Source organism: Lottia gigantea (genome assembly GCF_000327385.1).
Source record: "Lottia gigantea unplaced genomic scaffold LOTGIsca_16, whole genome shotgun sequence".
NCBI lineage: Eukaryota > Metazoa > Mollusca > Gastropoda > Lottiidae > Lottia > Lottia gigantea.
In genome coordinates this window covers 1571432-1594937 of record NW_008707965.1, presented here as the reverse complement: position 1 = coordinate 1594937, position 23506 = coordinate 1571432, and the positions used below count along the sequence as shown (strand labels likewise).

The 23506-nt window shown below is 33.8% G+C and overlaps 4 protein-coding genes across 4 annotated transcripts; 3 read left to right on the top strand and 1 right to left on the bottom strand.

Annotated features, from left to right (window-relative positions):
* Positions 1–705: 705 nt before the first annotated feature.
* LOTGIDRAFT_112989 (hypothetical protein) lies at positions 706–6842 on the top strand (the record flags this gene model as incomplete). Its single annotated transcript, XM_009050965.1, has 11 exons — positions 706–760; positions 1172–1309; positions 1619–1725; positions 2309–2497; positions 3115–3244; positions 3729–3831; positions 4019–4111; positions 5012–5069; positions 5566–5652; positions 5968–6010; positions 6751–6842. The coding sequence occupies 11 exons, from the start codon at positions 706–708 to the stop codon at positions 6840–6842; spliced, it is 1095 nt and encodes a 364-aa protein (XP_009049213.1).
* A 1786-nt stretch (positions 6843–8628) lies between these two features.
* Positions 8629–9318, bottom strand: LOTGIDRAFT_113219 (hypothetical protein; the record flags this gene model as incomplete). Its single annotated transcript, XM_009050964.1, has 1 exon — positions 8629–9318. A coding segment is annotated over one exon (690 nt), but the record flags the coding sequence as incomplete, so codon positions are not given.
* A 357-nt stretch (positions 9319–9675) lies between these two features.
* On the top strand, positions 9676–14189 carry LOTGIDRAFT_113088 (hypothetical protein; the record flags this gene model as incomplete). Its single annotated transcript, XM_009050963.1, has 10 exons — positions 9676–9730; positions 10209–10251; positions 10681–10732; positions 11197–11328; positions 11852–11896; positions 12098–12176; positions 12581–12726; positions 13140–13181; positions 13508–13583; positions 14092–14189. 10 exons carry the CDS (start codon positions 9676–9678, stop codon positions 14187–14189), a joined length of 768 nt encoding a protein of 255 aa, XP_009049211.1.
* Positions 14190–16003: 1814 nt separating this feature from the next.
* On the top strand, positions 16004–18024 carry LOTGIDRAFT_213227 (hypothetical protein). Its single transcript, XM_009050962.1, has 3 exons — positions 16004–16191; positions 16441–16905; positions 17151–18024. Exons 1-3 carry the CDS (start codon positions 16135–16137, stop codon positions 17967–17969), a joined length of 1341 nt encoding a protein of 446 aa, XP_009049210.1. The 5' UTR covers positions 16004–16134; the 3' UTR covers positions 17970–18024.
* Positions 18025–23506: the final 5482 nt, after the last annotated feature.

The following is a 23506-nucleotide window of genomic DNA, read 5'->3' as shown; positions in this document are numbered from 1 at the left end:
GTTCTACGGTACGAAACTGTAGAAGGAACGGGAGTCCATTTTAAATTTGGTCAGAAGTATGGGTTTCTATGAATATAGGCTATTTTCTTGAGGATGAACCCCTCAGACGCTCGATGAAAGGCTTTCGCCCAAGACGGTTCCACAGAGCTGCGCATTTTGATTTCCAACCTTGACCATTGTTCTCCCACTTAGTCCAAGTCAGTCTGCCCCTCCCTTACACCGCAGTCTGGAGACGCTAGTGCCGCCGACTGGTAGACCTATCTATGCGCATACACCCACTTTAATGCCCTTCATACTGTTCATACTGTATTCCACTGTAAAGTAAGCGCTTCTACTTAAACTAAGCTTGACTTGTTGTTTGGTTGATTGCTAATGGAATAATCTCTGGACAAATTTATAAAGAAAGACGACTAGATCCTTAAAAATGATAATATAAATGTCTAATTCATATTCTGTGTTTTATCATATTCTGTACCATCTCTCATTTGTTTCACGTTCATAACACGCTAGAACTTGCACTGGTCCATTGTGCAAATTGGCTTCATTATGTCTTAAATAAGACAAGATGACTACATAACGTAACACGAACTGGCTGCTTATTACCGACATCAACAAACAAGCGTGGGCCGGCGTTTCATTGTTAGGTACCGTATATTTAAGTTTTTGAGCACCAAGACGCTGCGACATTTGTAGATACGAGAGAAAATGGCTTCTGAAAACCCAAAAGTTTTCTTCGATGTTGATATCGGTGGAGAAAAGGGTAAGATTATGTAAAATTTCTTACGATACATTTTTCAACTCTAGGTTTATAATGTAAGTTATTTTTGTGTACCCTGATAATGTTAGGTATTTGTGGGTGAAAGCCGACACTGGGCCAACTCTCGAAAGAACTGGTGCAGGCATCAGAATTTGTCTTACCATGAAGAGGATTCAAACTATAGTATTATAGTCAATTTGGCATCTAGCGCTGCCAAACCAAAATGGTTTCCAGTGTAAAGTTAACATAGTTTAAAATGATTAGGAAATTAGTGAACAGATTTACTTTACTCAAGAAATAAAAATGTCTTTATATTTTTATGGTTATTGATTACCATTGATCACATTGCCAAAAAACATGGGTTGGAAATTTATCATTAATCCAGAAGTTGTGTATGAATTACTTTGATTGCAGTTGGAAGAATATTATTCGAGTTATTTAAAGACATTGTTCCAAAGACAGCCGAGAATTTCCGAGCTCTGTGTACTGGAGAAAAAGGTGTTGGACAATCAGGGAAACCTCTACATTACAAAGGATGTGGCTTCCATCGAAGTAAGTGACACATCAACACTAGATATAAATACTTCAAACAACGAAAGTGGTCTTGTCCATTAGTTAGCAGATTAATAACTTATTACTGATACAGAGAATGTTCACCCTGCTAAACAATTAACGCGAGAGTGTGGTTGAAATCATTGATAGGTTAATGAAAGAGGGAGATGAAGATGGTATCCTCCAAACAAGAACTAGCCCAGGCCAGGAAGTAATAAACAAATTGTATGGATTTTAAATTAGATTCAGGAATCACAAGATACATATTATATCCTACAAATATTAATTTCCTATGGTTTTTTTCTCTAGTTATAAAAGATTTTATGATCCAAGGAGGAGATTTTACAGCTGGTGATGGAACAGGAGGGGAGAGTATTTATGGTGAAAAGTTTGAAGATGAAAATTTCAAATATAAAGTAAGATTTCGAATACTGATTGCACCATGCATATACATCTTCATGATTCAGGATTAGTGTTATAAAAACACAAAATTTTGAAAAATAAGAGCCGTTAGCCGAAGGAATTAGGCTTAGTGGCTCTGTAAGCTGGAAACTCACTCAATAATGTCACAGATACTGCTGTACCAACAAGTTTGCATATGCAGATAGGTGATAATTAGAACAGGATGATATCTATAATATAAGGTCATATTTCTGAAACGTGTTTGAGACACAATTTGTATATGAATTCATTTCTTGTCTATTAAGCTATACAGGTGAAAAACCAGATTTTACCCATCTTTCAATAACTGATTATATTTATTTTACTTAATAGATTGTAAAGCTGTTTTCTATAATAAAAAAAATGTTTATCGGGGACACTAATAGCATCAATTTGCATCAATATTCTATCAGATGTCTGTCCTGCTATTCCACTAAGTTTGATTACATCACTAAGTATGCTTTATCACTTAAGGTCCTTAGTGTTAAAATTTTTAGAAATCCTCTTTGCATTCCCTTTAAAACACTTGTGAAAGGATATCCATTCTATTAATTTCAGCATGAAAGACCAGGCCTATTAAGTATGGCCAATGCTGGACCGAATACTAATGGATCTCAGTTTTTTATAACCACTGTGACTACTCCTCATCTAGATGATAAACATGTTGTGTTTGGTAAAGTTTTAAAAGGTATTGGAATTGTTAGACAACTGGAGGCTCAGGAGACTCAAGAAGATAAACCATTACAGGTTAGAGTATTTTCATTTTAAAACAATTTCTTAGTGATTCATTAGGTGTGGGTGGGGGGTGTTTATGGGGATTAATAGGGGCCACAGTATTGTAAGAGGGGCTTGTTTCACCAGCCTATCAAGAACTTAATGACAAGAAATGTGGGGTTTACATGATAAAATATTTATAACGGACTGAAATTATAACATGTACAGGTTGGGAGGGGGTGCAAGTAGAGGCCACAAAATTGTGAAGGAGGCTCATTTCATGCATGATGAGAAATTTAAGAGAGTGGGGACTAAATCCAGGCAAGACATGATAGAATGTTTATAATGGCCTGCAAGTGACAATAAACTTTCAGATAATTTTTGATTGGTAGGGGATTTTAATTGAGAAAGCCTTATGAATAGCTGATTATAAGTTTTATCAGCTGGTAAAGCCAATGATTGATCTCTTTGGTATTTGCAGCTAGCATTAAGTATACTATAAAACATGTCATAGGTTACTAACCGATTTGAGTCTAAAATTATCACCAAACTAAATTTCAACCCACAAGTTCGAAAATCATTTAGCAATCAAGATTTTGGTAGAACTTTTTGTAGGAAGATTTATGTTTTATTTTTGTTTCTTTTTGCAGGAATGTAAGATCTTAGATTGTGGTGAAATATTACCAGGGCAACCAGACGGCGTAGAGATGGATGATGGGACAGGTGATGTGTATCCTGATTGGCCACAGGATGCCGAGGGTGTAGATTTTAAAAACGTAGGTTTCTTGCTTTGTCTTTGTAAGAAGTATAGATTGCTAATAAAAGTTGGATGGGAGACAGTCTTATTTAGTCCTACATTTAAATAGAGATTAGTAACTATGTGGACTTTTTAAAAAGTAGTTAAGCTGCTAAACTGATAGATAGATAGCTCCCAGTTATTCTGCCAATTTGGTGAATCTTCTACATTGCATTGACTGCTCAATGTAAAAAAAAAGTCTAGACTCTTAATGAAAAAATTGAAAGTACAGTGGTTCACTAAGTCATTATAACTTCATATGAAGCTGCTCGTGATAAAGAGGCGTGGATTATAATGCATGGCTTTGATATGAATATTTATAACCCAATACCTAATTTGAAATGCAATGGGCACAGTGAAACACAGTACAAATATTTTCTATTGTGTTTAAGAGACAATAACCCACAAGAAGTCAGGTGCAATTTTGCTATTTCTATTGTTTGATTATAATCCAGAAAGATGATAAAGAGAAGATAATAAAAATATCTGAAGAAATTAAAGCTATAGGAACAACATTGATTAAAAAACAAGATTATACCAGAGCTAAGAAAAAATATGATAAATCTCTAAGGTAGGTCAAGTTTCTTAAAAAATCGACAAGCTAGTTAGACATCAAACACGTTCGGTCAAATCCCAAAACTTATAATGGAATGAATACATTGATCCACTTTCTTGCTAGCTTGAGTCTCCTACATCTCATTATCTCTGTGAAAACAGACATGGCTGTACAGAAATGAATTTCTTTCTGATCTTTCCAGATTTTTATCAACAATGACAGATGAAATGAGTTTAGGTGAAGAAGAAGAAAATGAGATAGGAAGAAGCCATGTTTTATCTTTATTATTAAATATGTGAGTTCCATTTCTATAAAATTACTTAAAATGATGTTATAATATATTTCTATATTATTATCAAGTATGAGTTAACAGTCCTATTGATGGCCTGGCTATAGCCCCTCATTTTTATACGACCACATGAAATGGGGGTGGGGGGGGCATATATTGCCGTCACTCATATCCGTCCGTCAGTCCACAATTGCTCGTAAACACTCTACAAGACAAAATTCTTGACTGATTTAGACAAAACTTGGTATGAGTGTTCGTATCACCCAAGGATGAACCGAATTGAAAATCAGAAGGATCGAAAAGTATTAAGTATGAGTTTTTGCCCTTGTTCTTGAAAACGTGTGCCATTTTTAGCTTGTAAAAGTTCTAGAAAGCACAATTCTTGATGTATTTTGACTAAACTTGGCATGAGTGTTTGTTATCATCCAAGGATAAACCCAATTGAAAAAGAGGTTTCACGAGTTAAAAATTGAACACGTTTTCAAGAACAAGGGCAATAACTCATACTCAATATTATTCAGTATCGACCAAAGAGTTCAAAAGAAATGTATGACTGAAGGTCGAATATTTCATACTGGTGATTGTTACTGTACTGCTAAATATTTTTATTCAAAATCAAAGCTGCCAGTGGGTGTATTGCTTGGCAAACTATCTTCAAATTTCGTATTAATTATTAAATGCCTCCTTTAACAATTAATTGGGCCCTCACTCAGCCCCTCCACCCATTGATTCATATAAATGCCACTGTAAAAATCTATAGTTTTGAAGAAGTAGAGAGGAAGTCAATTTCTGTCAGTCCTGCGAAATAAATTTTGTTAAGAAGATATTTTTTGTGAAATTTATTATTAAAACTTTTGTCACAAAGACCATTCATTAAGTTTTAATTGATATTATGTTCTATTCTAGGTCATTATGTTGTTTAAAACTAGAGAAATACGATGAAGCTATTGAAAACTGTAATGAGGTTTGTTTGACTGGAGATTTATTTTATATTCTTTTATACACATGGGAAGATTCTAGTTCTTTTAGGATAGAAACTTTGGTTTGAGGTGAATGACATGTATCTCTGTTCTCTCACAGAGCCAGTTCCTGGACGCAGTCTTATGTATGATAAATCGTCATAGTTGGTTAAAATTGTTGATAAGTTTTTATTGGAAAGTATATTGTATGACATCAGATTAAAGAAACACAGGTGCCTTATTGGCACTGATCAGACTAATTATTTAAATTACAGGTATTCACTGTATGTTGTTCGCTGGCCGTAAGCTAAGCCACTGTCTGCCAAGCCTTCTGGTGGGTTTGATAAGATAACAACATTATACCTTGTGCAATAAATATACCAAATTAAACATTATTAGCTATGTGCACTCCCATAATCATATGCTAAGTTTACTAATCTAGTCACAGAATGACATCAGGTGTTTAAATAAGTTTAAATAATACTTTTGTTGTTATTTTAGGCCCTAGAAATTGACAGTAGCAATGCTAAAGCTTTGTTTAGAAAAGGACAAGCTACTTTTGGTTTAGGAAATTGGGATGAAGCATTGGTAAGTCTGTATTTTGGATTCTCAGTATTCTATAGTGATTATTTCTTACAGGCTTCCTGGTAAAATTCAATATGTTGTTTGGATTTTGGGTTTCGTATTGCATTTCGGATCGTTAGTACTCGGTTTGATTATTGATGAATCCATTGTAAAGGCGAGATTCTTATTCATTATTTCCTAGTGTAGTGAAGCGTTAATTGAAATAAAGAGACATTTCTACTTCCGTTTCTCCTCATCTACTATTTCAAAAACCACCACCATGATAAATCTGACTTACAGAACATGAATAATTTGTTCACATCATTTATTTTGTTTTAGGTTCATCTGAATGCAGCATTGAAATCACAGCCTGATGATGCAGGTTTGTAAACATTTGTTGATATTATCAAGAGCTTTATTGAATTTAAAGATGGGTTCCCTTATTTTAATTTATTAAAATGAAAATGCTAATACTTATATGATTAGAAAGTAGAAGTGTTCTAATGACTTGGAAAAATACCAGTTTGTCTCACATGTCCATAAATGATTTATAATTAGCTAAATTAGAAGAGAATTACCAGCAGAATTCCAATGAATGACAGATCAAGAAATGTCAAAAAGTCTTTTTGTTTATCCAGACTGTACTTACAGGACATTTATGATTGGTTAAACTCTTAAGCAATAAGAACATAATGATATGATTAAGAATACATAATATTTCATTAGAAACATCAATTAATCAAATAATTTGCTTAATTTGAAACTAAAAAATAAGGAAACCCATCTTTAAATTTATATTAATCTTGCCTTGTTATGTCTAGCAAATGATGGCCTTTAGCAAGTCATATTTCCTCATTATTCACTTGGGTATAAATTGATAAAAATCAAGGCCAACATCTTCGAGAACTTGTGTCACCCTTTAAACTTTCTCGAAATTATATTTATAAAATTATGGTAAATCACCAATACCATCTGACCCCATCGTTTTTTGACTCACATCTGGTTGTCTTCTAATAGAACTCAAGTAGGCCAAAATACATGTGCAGTTCTGGAGTTCCTCACTTTTAGACTGAGTGATGCAAAATAAAACTGTCTAAATCTTAAAATTCTTTTCCATTACAGGTATAAAGAAAGAAATTAACAGAGTTCAAACACAGAAAAAGAATTATGCAACCAAAGAAAAACAAATGTATGCCAAGATGTTCTCTAGCTAGCGTCTTCGTTATTTTTCTTAACATTCTGGTGCATTTGATGTCATATTATTCAGTAAACGGGCAAAAAAGTCAAATTTTTTTAGCTTCAAATCTTTTATTTTATATATTCTCTTTGCTATTTGACACAGTCTCGATCTAACAATGTTTACAAGAAAGGTGTGTTCTATGAAATATAAGGAGCTGAATCATGACATTATCTCTGCATTCAGACATTATTGAGATGTTTCAGTGTATTTTGAATTTCAAAATGTATATAAGGTCAAGAAAAGAAATTTGTTCATTTCAAGGTCCAAATCTTAACAATATGAGTAATCCACCTTTTTTTGGATATAATAAATTGAAATAAACAAGCTAGAAGTATTTGTCCATTACTACCTAAAATATATTAAGCTGTGACAAAATTCTGTACATGATAGACAATTCCGTCAATCAACAATCTCGCCTAAAGAATGGCAAAATCGGGAGTAAAGGTAGTATAGTAGTGGAGAAGAGAAGTACCATCAGGTGTTTTGAAAGGAGTAGTCTGCTTAGCTCGCGACTACTTCTACTTGTGGACGGTTTGTGTTTATATTTTGAATCAGACTGCAATGTGTAGAAATATCTGTGCTTGACTTTAGTATGATCTAGATGTATTTGTTTATTTAGTATAAATATATTAAAATATGAAAAACTTTGGTTTTTTTGTCAATTTTTAATTTTAAAAGGTCACTGTTTACTCTGTGGAAAGGTGGACACAGAAAAGAAATACAACTGCTCTGAGTTCTTCACATTTCACATCAGCAATTTTTTCACCACTAAATACCAGCCCAGACAGCCCTAGCACCAAATAGGGGAATTTCTGATATGTTTGGATGTCCTGAAGTCCCTTGTTCATTATTAGTCATGACCAGGTCAACCTACAGAATTCTGGTATTGCATTTATCTGTTCTCTTCACTATTCCAATAGCTTAGCTATTAAATTTATTATGTTAAAGATATACCCTCTAGCATTTTAGTGAGTTGTCTCTTGGATCCTCAATTCAACAACAGATTCATTATAAACATTGAACAAATTACTCAGAAATATGAAACAAAACAGTTTTATTCAAAATTCAAGGCTGAAAACAGGATGCCCTTGTGGTCCTTATTAATATTGAAAACATAACTTTCTTTATGTCTTAGACATAATAGTTCATAGTATACACTTTTAGTCATATTACACGCTTGAAAATATACATTATAATTACAAGATCAGTCCTTATTTAGCTTTCAGCTTTCTGGGTGCTTTACGAGCAGATGGAACAGATGCTTTCTTGTTTTTGGTGACAGAAGCTTTCTTGTTTTTGGTGACAGAATCTTTCTTGGTTTTGGTGACAGAAGCTTTCTTGGTTTTGGTGACAGAAGCTTCCTTGTTTTTAATGACAGAAGCTTTCTTGGTTTTGGTGACAGAAGCTTCCTTGTTTTTGATGACAGATGCTTTGTCATTTTTGTTGACAAACTTCCTTGGTTTGACTTTTTTAGGTTTTTTGACGACAGGCATCAATTCTGCTTTTAACTTTTCTAGATGGCTGGCTTTCCTCTTCGACGCACGCCTTTCACTTTTTTCCATATCATTATTTCCAAACAACAGTTCGTTTTGTTCCGCCACGGACAACAATTTGCCATCATTGGAGTACAGCAAAATGTCGCCTGCATCAGTGACCTGTACTTTTTGTCCGTCTGGTAGGGTCGTAATTTCTTCTGGTTCCTGCGGCTCTGGTTCCTCTTGAACACTATCAGGAACCACAATATCATTAGGCGAATCTAAGGAAATGTATAATGGAACTGCACTTGATTCTTGTGTCCGAATATATAGATTACGGATATTATGAAGCCCTCCTGGTATTTCTTCCGATATCTGCTTGACAGCAGCCATTACGTTAACAAACACATCTCGGGCTGACATTTTTCGATGTGCAATGGTGACCATACTACTGGAGCCCTTCATCGACATTACATAATTCACTCTTTTGATGGCATTAAGTATTTCTTTCTTTAATGGTTTGGCATCCATGAGCACTCGTTTAGGGATTCTTTTTCGACCATAAAAATGTTTGCCCAGAATTCTAGGTAGGACCTTCGCCACACGACTGTCTGTCAAAAAGACATCATACATATTGGAAAGGTTTCGCTTGGCTTCAAATGCTTTATATTCCAACAACAACTCTTTGATTGGGATAATATCAGGAATTTCTTTTAGTCCTGCAGACTTCAAGAGATCTTGATAATGGTATTTGGTCTTTTCAAATTCTCGGTCATCTTTGTCCAAATCTTTGACAAAGAGACAAACTGACTGATTTCCATAACTGGAAGATCTTGGTAATTTTAGTTCTATGGTTGTAGCTTTGTCTGTTTTGGGAATTTTCTTCAAAGTGACCACTAAATTTATTTTTTTTGGAACATCGACAAGATCTAGTTTCTTGTCCGTCAACACAAACAGGCCATTTACGGCCTTCATCACATCAGGTTCGTTCAATGCCAAACCAGTCGGCATTATGAAGCAGATTTGATTAAATTTTCCAGAAAAATCAAGAAATTTCCTTCTGTTTACTTCGCAAATCAACACGTGCTACGGAAGGGATTTCCCAATAATAGGAATGATGGGATTGATCTATTTTCGAATATCCAGACTGAAACCTATGTATTTTTCAATGAACCTTAAAGACCTAATAATCAAAAATAAAAGGAAATGACGCAGTTATATCTATAAATAAACCTGATAGGATTTCCTGCTTTATCATTTTACGAATATTGTCAGTGAAGATTGTGAAGTATTTTTCCAACGTCGTTGATTTAAAAGTATAATTTTTAGAAAATGGAGCTGCCAGATTTAGGGAAACATTGTTCTCAAGCCTCCTGTAAACAATTAGGTATGGAAACTTCGTTTGATTTTAGTTTAAAAGGAGGAATGAAATCAAAAAAATTGTCAAAAATCAGATGACAAAATCATAGTGATACCCGATGCTGATGTAAACAATACAATAAAATGTCAGTAAAAGCTACAATGACAAATTTTCAGTATTTAGGTAGATTTCCAAACCATAAACCACTTAAAGTGTCAATTTAACTTCACTATCTTTTGTATCAAATAGGGCATATGGAAGAATATTATTCACTAGTTCAGACTCTGCTATGCGTTCAAAACTTGTTTAGAAACTGACCTTATCCACAAGCTCCAAGAAATGAAACCTTTATCACCTTTATTTTGGTAACAATTTTCCTGAAAACCAAAACTCAAATATTCTTTACCATGAGAAAAAAACCTACCGGTATTAACTGATAACACTCTTGCTCTTCAAGAGATAATTGGGTGAACATTGTCTTAGTAAGATGTTGTTTTCTTTTCAGATTTTCTACCTATGAAATGTGATTGCTGTTTTAAAATATACTGGTAAGTTTTCTTTAGATATTTTCTTTTTTTTTTTGTGTGTGTCTTATTTTCATACCTATTTATATCAGATAGTTTGAAAACTTTAGAAATGAAAAAATAAAAAAAAAATAAAAAAAGAAGTCTTATAAGTATAACATTATTTATCTTTTCCGAATAGAGCACAACGCAATGATATTATCAGATATATAGATATCTCCAAACTTATAGAGCTTGATTTCAGCTTTCTGCCGTATCTTTAGAAAGGAAATCTGATGTTTTTCGTTTGAAGGGTGTTGATAGGTTATCCAGGTTTGTCGATGAGTTGACTGTCAACGAGTTGACTGGACACCGTTGTAATTAAAAAAAGACAGAAATGAAAACTGTGTAGTAATTATATTTATGACTAACTCTTTAAAGCAGTATTGAATTGATATTTTTTGTGTATTTTAGTGGTGATCATGTGATGTATAACAGTCACAGCTGTTCTGAATCTTATAAAAAGGTAAATTGTTATTTATAAAAGGAAAATCCTAGTTAAGACTATTTGGTCCGTATTTCACTAGCTGAATGAATTGGAATTTAGGAGCTGTGGCGGTTGAGTTTGTTGCTGACATAATTCAAGATTGTGCCACTAGATTTTTAAATTATCATGCATTAATCGTGTCCATGTGCTATATATAGCCTGTTTGGTTGCTGATTGCTGTTTCTCCTCAACACATTTCATTTCTAGATTTCTTCACTGTCTGTTCATTTAATCATACCTTAGTTTCAGAAACAGGACTTTTTTTAGCTTACATAATCAGTAATAGTGTTTACAGCTCATTGTCGAAATTTGAGCTTTCAAATCCATGTGAATCCATAATTATTCATGTTTGAAAGTTAAAATTCGACTCGAATTTAAGTGAAGCTATGCCATATATAGAAGACACATATAGTTGGTAGACATTATCGTCTGACTATTTTCAGGATAATCAGGTACCAGTATGTCCACTGTGTAATTCACCGATTCCAGTGAAGCAAGGAGAGTCAGCTGATGTAGTTGTAGGTCGACACATTGATACAGATTGTCAGTCAGACCCGGCTAAAGAGAGGAGAAAGGTTTGTTATTGTTTTGCATCCTTTAATTTTATCTTTGTTTTGAATTCAACAAGCTAATATGACTTACAAAAATATTTTATTGGTATGGGTGCATCAGTGGCGGAGTCAGGTTTATGTCCAAGGGGGAGCAAAATATCTGAAATTGCCCAAATTTTTAACCAAGTCATGAGATTTTTGCCCAAAAAACTTGCTTCCGGCTGTGAAAGTCACTGGGGTGCATTAGATATGATCTGAATTTTTTGAGAGAGCAGTGGTGGTGGCTAAGGAAGTTTCAGGAAGGTTGACACTGACAAAGGTTAGTAACCTCTAACTGATCCCTGGTCAGTGTCGAAAGATTGGAAGGTCTGACGTGGAAAGTGCATTTAATCATTCCAAGGGAGTAATAATTCAAGACCCTGTTTCCTATATGCTGTGTACGTTACTGAAGTTCCATTTACATTAAAGTAAAGTGTCATCTTTATTAACTCTGTCCTCAATAGAAAAGACTCACTTTCATTACTTGTTTTTTTTTTTATTTTATTAGGTGTATACCAACAAATGTTCAGCAAAAGGTTGTAAACACAAAGAGGTAAGTTGTTTAAATGAGATTGTTTCAAGTGATTGCCTACAATCTTGATTATGCCTAAATGATAGTGAGATAAATTATGTTTGTTTAAGTTCTGGGTAGGGATCTTTATGAATTAGCAATGGAAGCAATTCTGAGAGGACTTTTTCAACCAATTTGTAAATGAAATTAAATTTCAATTCATTTCATTGCTCATTTTTTCAGCTTGTTCCAGTAATTTGTGAGAAATGTAGAAAGAATTTTTGTTTAAAACATCGTCATGAATTAGACCATAATTGTCAGGGTTTTCAGAATTCTGGTAGATCTATAACAAGTTCAGGGTGAGTTTTAAGGAGATAATCAGAATGAGGGTGAAATTGTATCTTTATTTATTAATTTCAACATAGTGTTATTTTCATTCTTGCCATTATTCTTGTCTTTTCATGCTTACATTTTAATTTTAATTCTATTAGTCATCAGTCATCACTCTTGTCTGCTCTTCTGTAGATATTTTTGATCTAAGCTCTGAAAGCTTTGGTATATCAAATTCTGTGACATAATTTCAGACTGAGTGCCTTCATTGAATGTTCTTCCAAACTATTTTGAGAGGGTAGTGTTCATAACACTGCATATTAGTTAGATGTATTAACAGATTTGTCTTTATACTAAGTCAATTATAAGAAAGATTTTTTCCACATATTATGATAGTAAACTTACATCTAACGTATTATTTCAGTGCTGCAGCATTTTCCCGATTTACCCAATCGTCAAGTAATACCAAGAAATCTTCCAGTCAGAATAAACCACAGCAGTCTTCATTAACCAGTATAGGTTCTCAGTTAAACAGGTCAGTAGTCTTGGTCAAAAAGTACCTTGCATATCACGTGGTACTCAATTTTATTGAGATGTGGATCAGCTGTCCAGTGAATTAACGAAATTTAACCTGAATGATAAATAATTTAGAATGGTTCATTTTTTAATTCTGCTTGAGTGTTGCTGAACATAGATCCCATAGTTTATTGAAATTGTTGCAATAGAAGAGTTTTTTTTGGAATGGCCACTGAAATGAAAATAGTTTATCCTTATAATCTTTGACCTAGACATATGTCTTAAATTAGAGTTCTAATCTGAAGATTATATATTGTATAATAAAAGAAGTAAGAAGAACGGTCTTATTATACAACAACATTGATTGATACACTTTCAATTCAGAGGATTATATAAATTATATTAAACTAACTGTTTGTTTTATTTTAGAGAACGACAGTCAAGACAACAACCATCAGTGCAAAGTGTCCAGGCTGGGCTGGTAAGCATTTATTAATTTACTTTTAGTTTTGGAATGTTGAAAAATAATGTTGTAGGAACAAAGTTGAAAACAGAGGTTTAACTACTTTTTATTCTATGGTTGAGAACTTGGTCTCAGCTAATTTTAGAGTCTCATAAAAGAAGGTATGTCTCAATTTTGCTTTACACATTAGGACATGTCTCTAGCAAGGGTGGTGATTTCATCACACAGAGAGGAGCTATATGGCAAGCCATATTTCAGTAACATTCATACATGAAAATCATTTTGAAATAACTGTTAGATGTTTTACGTTAATATGAACTCTAGTAATAATGTATATATTGTAGAGTGAAGATGAGGCCTTGGCACGAGCTATACAGATGTCAATGTCAGAAACAAGACAACAGAAACCCACTACCTCTAGTACACAATCAGGGTATTTATGTCTTACAGTTATTATTTATTTTATGATATATCTTGTCATTATGGTGTGAACAGTGGCAGTGACTGAGGGTAATAATAGGGGGCAGATTGCCTCAATGGGGGTACACCTACTGAGGCTGAATTCAAAATACGGCAACTCTGTAGAGGTGTCATAGTTGCATGCCTTTCATGCAGCGTCTGAGAGAATTCTCTCAAGAAAAATTTTGAAAAATTGAATTGATTTGGTGAATTCTGACATTCTGAATTAGGACAAAAAACGTATAAAAATCATATTTCTACATTTCTTAAAAGTAAATGTGTACAAATAATCTGGGAAATATTGTCAAAAGGTTTGGCAAAGATGTCGACAGATTTTTGGTCTATGATTTAGCCTATATGCTTCAAAATTTGCATGTTACTAAGTTAAAGACAATCATTTTTACCACTGGAGGTAATAGGACAAGTTATATATTTTTTATAATAATTTTTATTTATTACAGTTCAACAGAAGATGAAGATCTAATGTTAGCTCAAGCTTTATATGAAAGTGAACAGGAGGCAGCCAGAAACCAGAGACAGGTGGGTACAGATTTAGAATTTGATTAGCCAATGTATTAAAAGGAATTGTAAAAAGGTTTTCTAAATTTGTTTATGTGTATTGGGGACTTTGATAGCATCAATTTGCATCATTCACATTTTCAATCAGACATCTGTGGTTCCTGCAATTCCACTAAAACTAAGTTGTTTGGTGACGTCATTAATCACGATATATGCTTTATCACACAAGGCCCTTCGCGATTAGGAACGTCATCAAACACTTAGTTTTATTGGAATTGCAGGAACCACAGATGTCTGACTGATATACCCTGATATACATTTAAGGCTAAATCATTACCTAACTAAGATTTGACAAAGAATTGGCCAAATGACCAAACTTGTTGTGTCCTGATAAAAATGCCCTTCATTGTACACAGCTGCATGATATTGTCTTTCATTTATCTTAAGAATTTTCATGTTGGGTATTGATTTTTTCTGAATACTCATACCTACACCCATATTTATAACTGATTGTTTATTTGTTTTATTACAGAGAAATGAAAATAAAGAGAAATCGTGTGCTATGTCGTGATAAACAGAGATTAAAGAAAAACTTGATATAAATGGCTTCCAAATTTCGCACAATTCTAAAATAGCGTCACTGAACAAAAACAGTTTCCTTTCAATGGTTCTGCATTTGGATAAGGTTAAAATAAATTTGAGGTATTTTGGGATGAAATTTATCCAAGGGAGTGTGTTTATAATAAAAACTTGCTATACTTTATGTTTATCAAAGCAAAGTCATTCTAAGACTATCAGTATTGTGTGAAGCTCACCTTCATATTCACCAAACAAAGTGAGACAGTAGTTCTCAATATCCTTACAAGACCAATATTTGGTATCTATTTTATTAATAAGCCTATTTATCATCTACCTGTTATTGCTTGTTTGTCAAATTTCTGATGTCTTCTCTATAAACTTTAAGAAATCAACTGTATTGTAATGTGATAATATCTGTGCAATTTTTATGAAAAGTTTAGAAAAAATTTTGCCTGAACTTTCCCTTTTCATCAATACCATTAAAGTTTGTATATAAAATGATATTGTCAATATCTTTTCATGTTGGATTGTATTTATTATGGTTTTATTATCTAATAAGTTTTATTATTAAATTTATTTTTGTTATAAATATAGTTGAGTCTGTATTTTTTTTATTGGGGAGCATGGATGGCTCAGTGAGTTAAAACCCTGGGTTTAATTGCAGCAATGGCAGAGAGGATACCTTTCAACCCAGCTTCCTCGAAGGTAGAAAATCTGAAAACAGTAAGCTCATGCAAGTGACCTGGCAAAAGGCTTCTCATAATAGCATTGGCATGGTATTTGGTCCTCCATTCTGTAGCAGAAAATTTGAAAAGCAAAATAACTTTTTGTTGCCCACTGAGTATGACGCTGTGACTTGCGTCTAACAGATTAATTTCTAAACAGATAAGCCCCTCGAGATGTCCAAATTCGGACCATCCATCCCAGCAAAAACCAAGTTGCAGATTTCCATGGAATACCTCGATTAATCGGTTCTTAGCTTGTCAATTGCTCACAGCAATGACAAACTGTGTAGATCTAACGAAAAGAGCAACCCCGGCCCTCGTCTAAACTAAACTACAATGATGAACAATCAGCTTCGGCTCTTCAATATCTTTGACCCAAATCAATCTGTACACTGTAAATTATTCACAACTTATTACATAATCATATACAGTAGTGTGACAATTACCAATTAACCCTTTGGCAACGTGAGTAATATTACAGAGGCTTTAAACCTAATCAAGATTAGGTGATTAACCCTATTGTTGGTTACCAATATGTCCAATGTTAGTGTTGTGATGGGCCTTGACGACAGCTCAGAATATAACTTAGGTCATTTCTCTCTCAATTCATTCAGCGATCAGTTCCCGATCTCAAACCATCTCGTCACAGACTTTCTGATTATACACTAAACCCTACTTCAACCATCAACATGAGAGAAATCGTTCATATGCAAACTGGTCAATGTGGTAACCAGATCGGAGCTAAGGTAAGAAATTTGCTTTGACATTAAACATTACCTTGTGACGACAGATGACAGAGGCGAAAACTTACCATAGAAAGCGCTGACCGTGGCATCTCAAACTGCAACAACTCAACACAGTACTTAATTGTTCAAAATTACCAATACACATTCTTTAAAAAGCCATAAAGACGCCCATGTGTCAGTAACTAAATGTTGCCACTCATGTCCTCAGATCCGCTCTATTTTGATATTTTGATACGTTTGTTTTTTCAGTTCTGGGAAGTGATCTCTGATGAACATGGTATTGACCCAACTGGAACTTACCACGGTGATTCTGATCTTCAGTTGGAGAGAATCAACGTTTATTACAATGAAGCTACTGGTGGTAAATATGTACCCAGAGCTGTTCTCGTTGACTTGGAACCTGGTACCATGGATTCTGTAAGATCAGGACCATTTGGTCAGATCTTCAGACCAGATAACTTTGTCTTCGGACAATCTGGTGCCGGTAATAACTGGGCTAAAGGTCATTATACAGAAGGTGCAGAATTGGTAGATTCAGTTCTTGATGTGGTCCGCAAGGAAGCTGAAAGTTGTGATTGCCTACAAGGATTCCAGTTGACCCATTCTCTGGGTGGTGGAACTGGTTCTGGTATGGGAACTCTCCTCATCAGTAAAATCCGAGAAGAATATCCAGATAGAATCATGAACACCTTCTCTGTCTGTCCTTCACCAAAGGTTAGTTATTATTATAACTTTTCTGAGCATAGAACCTTGTTGTTTCGATAGTATTAAAACTTTAATGAGATCACAGGGAAGGGGAAATTGAGCCTTATTGTCATTGTCGTATACGTGAAAAAGTATACGCGCAAATGCATGAAGTGAGCATTGAGGAAATTTTGTGTTGATAACAGCGCCAACAATCTTTGATATAAACATGAAAACATTATTGTTTAAATTACACATTGTTCTTATAATTCCAGGTATCTGATACAGTTGTTGAACCTTACAACGCCACCCTTTCAGTTCATCAACTGGTAGAAAATACAGACGAGACTTACTGTATTGATAATGAGGCTCTATACGATATCTGTTTCCGTACTCTCAAATTGACCACACCCACTTACGGTGACCTCAACCATCTGGTATCAGCCACCATGTCAGGAGTGACCACCTGTCTCCGATTCCCTGGTCAGCTCAACGCCGATCTCAGAAAGCTAGCGGTCAACATGGTACCTTTCCCACGTCTTCATTTCTTTATGCCAGGATTCGCTCCTCTCACCTCACGAGGTTCCCAGCAGTACCGAGCCCTCACTGTACCCGAACTCACCCAACAGATGTTTGATGCCAAGAACATGATGGCTGCCTGTGATCCTCGTCATGGTCGTTATCTGACAGTAGCTGCCATGTTCAGAGGTCGTATGTCCATGAAGGAGGTGGATGAACAGATGTTGAACGTTCAGAATAAGAACAGCAGCTACTTTGTTGAGTGGATTCCAAACAATGTTAAAACTGCTGTTTGTGACATTCCACCAAGAGGTCTGAAGATGTCTGGAACATTTATTGGTAATACGACAGCCATTCAGGAACTGTTTAAGAGAATCTCTGAACAGTTTACAGCTATGTTTAGAAGAAAGGCTTTCCTCCATTGGTATACTGGTGAAGGTATGGATGAGATGGAATTTACTGAAGCTGAATCCAACATGAATGATCTGGTATCTGAATATCAACAGTACCAGGATGCTACAACTGAAGAGGAAGGAGAATTTGATGAAGAAGAAGGGGAGCAAGATGAAGCTTAAACAAAACGCAATATTTATAGCCTAAATATTTATTAAAATTGTTATTGAAAATCCACTGCTGTGTTTATTTGAAAATGGGTAACATCCTGACAGCTAATTGAAACGTTCTGAATCGTTGTAAGGGGGATCTACGCGTACATTGTGACCTTTATATCTCGTATTATTTTGCAGATACACCACGGGTCAATATCCAAACCCATATCGTTGTAAAGCATCCATATCGCGTCTTCGCGTAATCCATTTTGAAGTCAGACAGCCATATCTTGTTGAAAGGAATGAATGGTTATCCGTTCTATAGAAAACATTCAAATTGCGATCCATATTGCAAAGCATCGCATCCACGTCGTGATCAATATTATGAGATAGCATCTACATCGTGAAGCAGATTCGGGTAAAGCATTCACATCGTGATGTACATTGCTGTTCAGCATTAACACCGTGCTTCATATTGTGGTGAAGCACCTACATCGTGATGCATATTGTGGTAAAGCATCCACACTGTGACGGAAATTCGGGTAAAGCATCTACATGGTGATGTTTATTGTGGTTAACCCTCTAAATCGTGATGTATAGAGAGGTAACGCATCCACATCTTGATCATAATGAAATAACTCCTCCAGTTCCACATCGTGATGCATATTGTGGTAAAGCATCCACACTGTGGCGGAAATTCGAGTAAAGCATCTACATGGTGATGTTTATTGTGGTTAACCCTCTAAATCGTGATGTATAGAGAGGTAACGCATCCACATCTTGATCATAACGAAATAACTCCTCCAGTTTCACATCGTGATGCAGATTCGGATAAAGCACACACATCGCGATGTTTATTGTGGTAAGGCATCCACATCGTGGTGTCTATTGTGATAAAGCATCCACATCGTGGTGTCTATTGTGATAAAGCATCCACATCGCGATGTCTATTGTGGTAAGGCATCCACATCGTGATGTCTATTGTGGTAAAGTATCCATACGATACATATTTTTGGTGTAGTATCCATACGATACATATTTTTGGTGTAGTATCCATGTAACTTATGTGACAAAGCTTCCATATTGTGACTCCATTTTAAAACCAGCCATAATATTGCAGAACATCTTCGTCGTGACAAAACACCCAAACATCTTGTTGCAAAGAACCGATATTGCGCCATATACTGGGGAGGCAGCCACATCATGACCATTTTCTAGCAAAACATCCGCATAACCCATGATGATAAACCAATATAATATCGACTCAACTATCAAGAACCCACTCAAGAAACCCTAAAAAGTTGTTCAAATCCTGAGAACTCAAGCTGTTGAATATAACACTGATTTTGGCAAACATGAGTACTCCCAGTATCTATTAGCTAGTTACTGTTTATGTTTTGCTTGTAGCAGAATAATTTCAACTTCTGACCATGTATTCTCGAAACGATCTTAGCCTTAGTATGTCCTGTATTCTATGTTAGAATATAAGAACCCAAGACATCCTTGTTCTAAGATAGTGTCGAGAATACACCGCCAGATATATTGCTAAGTAATGCATTATCTGGTCAAGGCAAACATTGCTGAACCGCAGGTCAGTTATGACTGAAGATATAATCAGCCCCGGCGTGGGGGTAGGGTCCGTGGGGGCAAGTGAGAATTAAGCCCCAGCAAAACCTTCAGTTCAGTAGAGATTGATTCATTTTCAGTATCTTTGTACAAAATCGAAAATCAAATGTTTTTGGCAGCTCAAAATTGTAAGGAATGAGTTCTCTGGGCCTTTAATTCTTCAAAATCTGAGCCACAAGCACCAATAAATTCCTGGGATGGGGCTGGATATAATCCATACAGTGATCCAGGCGGAAATGAAAAGATAAACTACAAATTTGGTTTTTTTGTTGTTTCTATTTTTTTTATATATTTTTGTGCCACTAAATAAGGTCTAATCTAGATACACACAAAAATCACAAATTATATTCAATCAAAGAGAAATTTATATTTTACAACATTTTTTACATTTTAATCATCTCCATTCTTTTTCAACTTTTTTTTTTTGCTCAGAAGTTTTCAGAATTTACTATTTATATAGACAAATTTTAGACAAATTCCAATTGATTTTGAAACCAAATAATATTTCAAATATAATTATTTTTATCAATGTTTTTTTTAAGTCTAATTTTTGAAGAAGAAAATCCAAGATCTCAATAAATCATAATCATTAGACAATAAATAATCAAAGTTTCACTAATTTTCAAATAAACGATATTTTTTGGCCATAAATTTCCAAATATTGGAAACATCAACTGAAAAACAAGAACTTAATATTTTTCTAAACTGGAAATTTTATTGGAATCTAAAACTTCTGAGCATTTTTTTTTCTTTTTTAGCTTTTTTTGTTTGAAATAACATAGATATAACCTGTTACCCAAACCCAAAACCTAATAAAAACAATAAAACATATAATCATAGAGTGGATCATTCATAGAAATATTTCATTAGAAAAGATACCAGGCATGTACTTATAGAACTTGTTGATTGACTGTTTTCAATGGCTCACTGTTAATGATTTGAAAAATTTGCCAAATTTACAAGTAAAACTGTTTGAAGGCATCAAATTATGCATATATTTTCTTTAGAATGGTATTAATTTGTAAATTTGTATATCTATATTTGATTTTTTTGTAGAAAATTTGAAGATAATTTAAAAGGCTGTGTTTTATCCACACAGAAAATATACCAAATGAAATTAGAGTAATGTCTAAATCTGAGCTCTGACTGGCTAATACTCTGATTAAACTCAGTCCTTAGAATCTGAATCCGTCAACCTCAAAATTCTAGAAATACATGCTGATAACTTTTCTTCTACCTTGGTAAAGAAATTGAGCAAATTAGAGAAAGAAATTACAACATATTTAATTGAAGAAAGAATTAAAGTCATATTGCCTATTTTTACATTTGATTTGCTCATTTTCAAGTGGTCCAAACCTCTTGGTTGAACAAACCATGCATAAACTCAACCTAAATCAACAACAAACTTAACCACAGAAGTAAGTATAAATGCCAAAGAATGGTTTATTTTTTCCTACCCTGAGATTTTAATGTTAGTTCTTAACATTCTTTTCTGTCCACTTGTATTTCATTGCAAATTGAAACAAGCTGTTCTCAAAACCACTGTCAGCCATAATAGCTCTGTATATGAGTACAATTTTAAGTTATTCCCTGTAATTTCCAGTCATGCACAAACCCTAATGTTCATTGGGCGATTTTAAGACTTGCGATTAAAAGTTTTTTTGAGAAATTGTTTGTAATTCCAAATGACCAGATTGCAAATCTAAATATGAAATATTTTCCTTCTAAAATTTATAGTAATAAACTTAAGTTCCATTTCCAAATTTTATAAAAAAAATTGTAACTTTTTTTTTTTTTAATCTTAGATGAGATTTGAATAAATGTGGAAATTCATGTGTCAAAATTCAACTTGACACCAATCAATTGTAAAAATTTTGTGCATGGGGCAACAGGTAACTATAAAAGGAACAAACCTAATAATTGTGGTTTCTTACACAGTTATAGTGGCTGAAGACAATGAGTGAGAAAACAACCTGATAATATTTCTATACTATAAAATTTCTATTTGAATAATATTGTAAGCTGGATATATAGATAATGATAAATTGCATAATTATGGTTTTGGTAAATAAGTTAAAAAGAATATATTCTTCATTTACATCATATAATCTAACTATACAACACTTTGAGACAAACCTTGGACACAAGACAAAACTTTACTGATAGACACCTTCCAGGAAAATGGCAGAATAAATGTTAGCTCTGTCTATTGACAATATCCAATATAAGGTAAACCTTTTGAATAATTTTGTGTGCTTTAATTAATTAGACGCCAAATCTTTCACATTAAAAAGAGATGTGAGAAGCTGAAAAAGGACCATCAGTCAGTCAAGTCTTAAATAAATGATGTACCTGGGTTTATTTGTCATGCTAAAAGTTTTGTAATAGTTTCAGTCTGTCTCACTCAAAGTGTATAAATCTTAACTGGAAATAAAGGACTACAATCTGAGTCCAAGTCTAAAAGGGAGTGACTTTCCCCTTATTATCTTCTTTCATTCTAAAAACTAAAATAACAAATTCCAAAACTTGGATAAAATGCTGTAAAAGACCTTATAATATAAATGTATGACAATGTATCACAAATAGCTCTGTAGAAATTCAAAACTTTTTAAATTTCTCTTTTGTCCACATTTTATTTCTGTAAAGAGCTGTTCCTGACACTGTCTCTACATGTCATGCACATAGCCAGTGCAATATCAAGAAGACCTCAATGTTCATTATCTAAATAGGAATAATATAAGGCACAAACAACAGGTTTTTAAATCCATCGAATTTAAACCCAATTTTGCCAAACATTTAGCTTATTTTCAACGATATATGAATTTATCATTCTTAATATGGTATATTATGCAATTTTCTCCATTATATTTGCGGTCTTGTAGTGACATTAGATCAATGTTAAAGGTATACTTCCATCTAAATATTGCCTTACAAGCTGATACGAGTTCAATTTCATTTGATTTACTTAAAAGAGATAAACTGTGAAAGAGAACTGCCACCTTCTGGAAAGTGATACAGTTGACTAAAATTGCTTTCATTGAACGAACATCAGTTGGTAAGGAAAATATTTAGACGATTTTATCACTTCAACAAGAGTCATTATTGGCTTCACTAGGCAAACCTTTTCCGTTCATCCACACAAAACCGTATCTAAAGTAAAGTCTCAACATATTTTTTTAACCACTGGGTCTACATATAAATCCTAATTTGAGAGATATAAAGAATTTCATTTGTATATATTCCTTTATACGTAACAATATAATAAAGGTCTGATTTTTAATTTATAATTATATTTATATACGTTATATACACTATATACAAAAACTCAACACCATATAAGGGCAAAAAAAAGCTAAACTACGATTTTTAAAGAAAAAATACATCCACAATTGTAAATAATACAAGAAAATAAACATAAGATATATCAGCATTTTCAGAAATTTAATATCTTTGACTTCGACACTTAGCACAAAATTATCGCCTTTCGAAAATTGACTTATTGTTCCAAATCTAAAGATAATCAAATCTCTAAAAAATGTCTAAAATCAGGAATATGCCTTATTTTGATTGTACACATAAATATCAAACGAATCGGATATAAACGACGAATATGTTCGAAACAAATTTCCTTTTTTCATTTTTCAAGAATAAAGAATTTGAAAGACACACTAGAGTTGAAACGAGATAAATGATAAAAAAAATACAGTTCCTATATATAGGGGACATAAAATTTGAAATTCAAATTAGACAACACTTTTAATTGGTGGATTTAATTAAGAAATGACCAATGAAAAACTTGGACTCATCTAAAATGTGTTTCCATAGAAACAAGCACTTTAAAAACAAACATAACAAAACAACAAGTTTGCACCAAAAACAAATGCAGGGAATTACACGATTCAAGAATGAAAAATAACATGGTTTTAGAATGAGAAGAT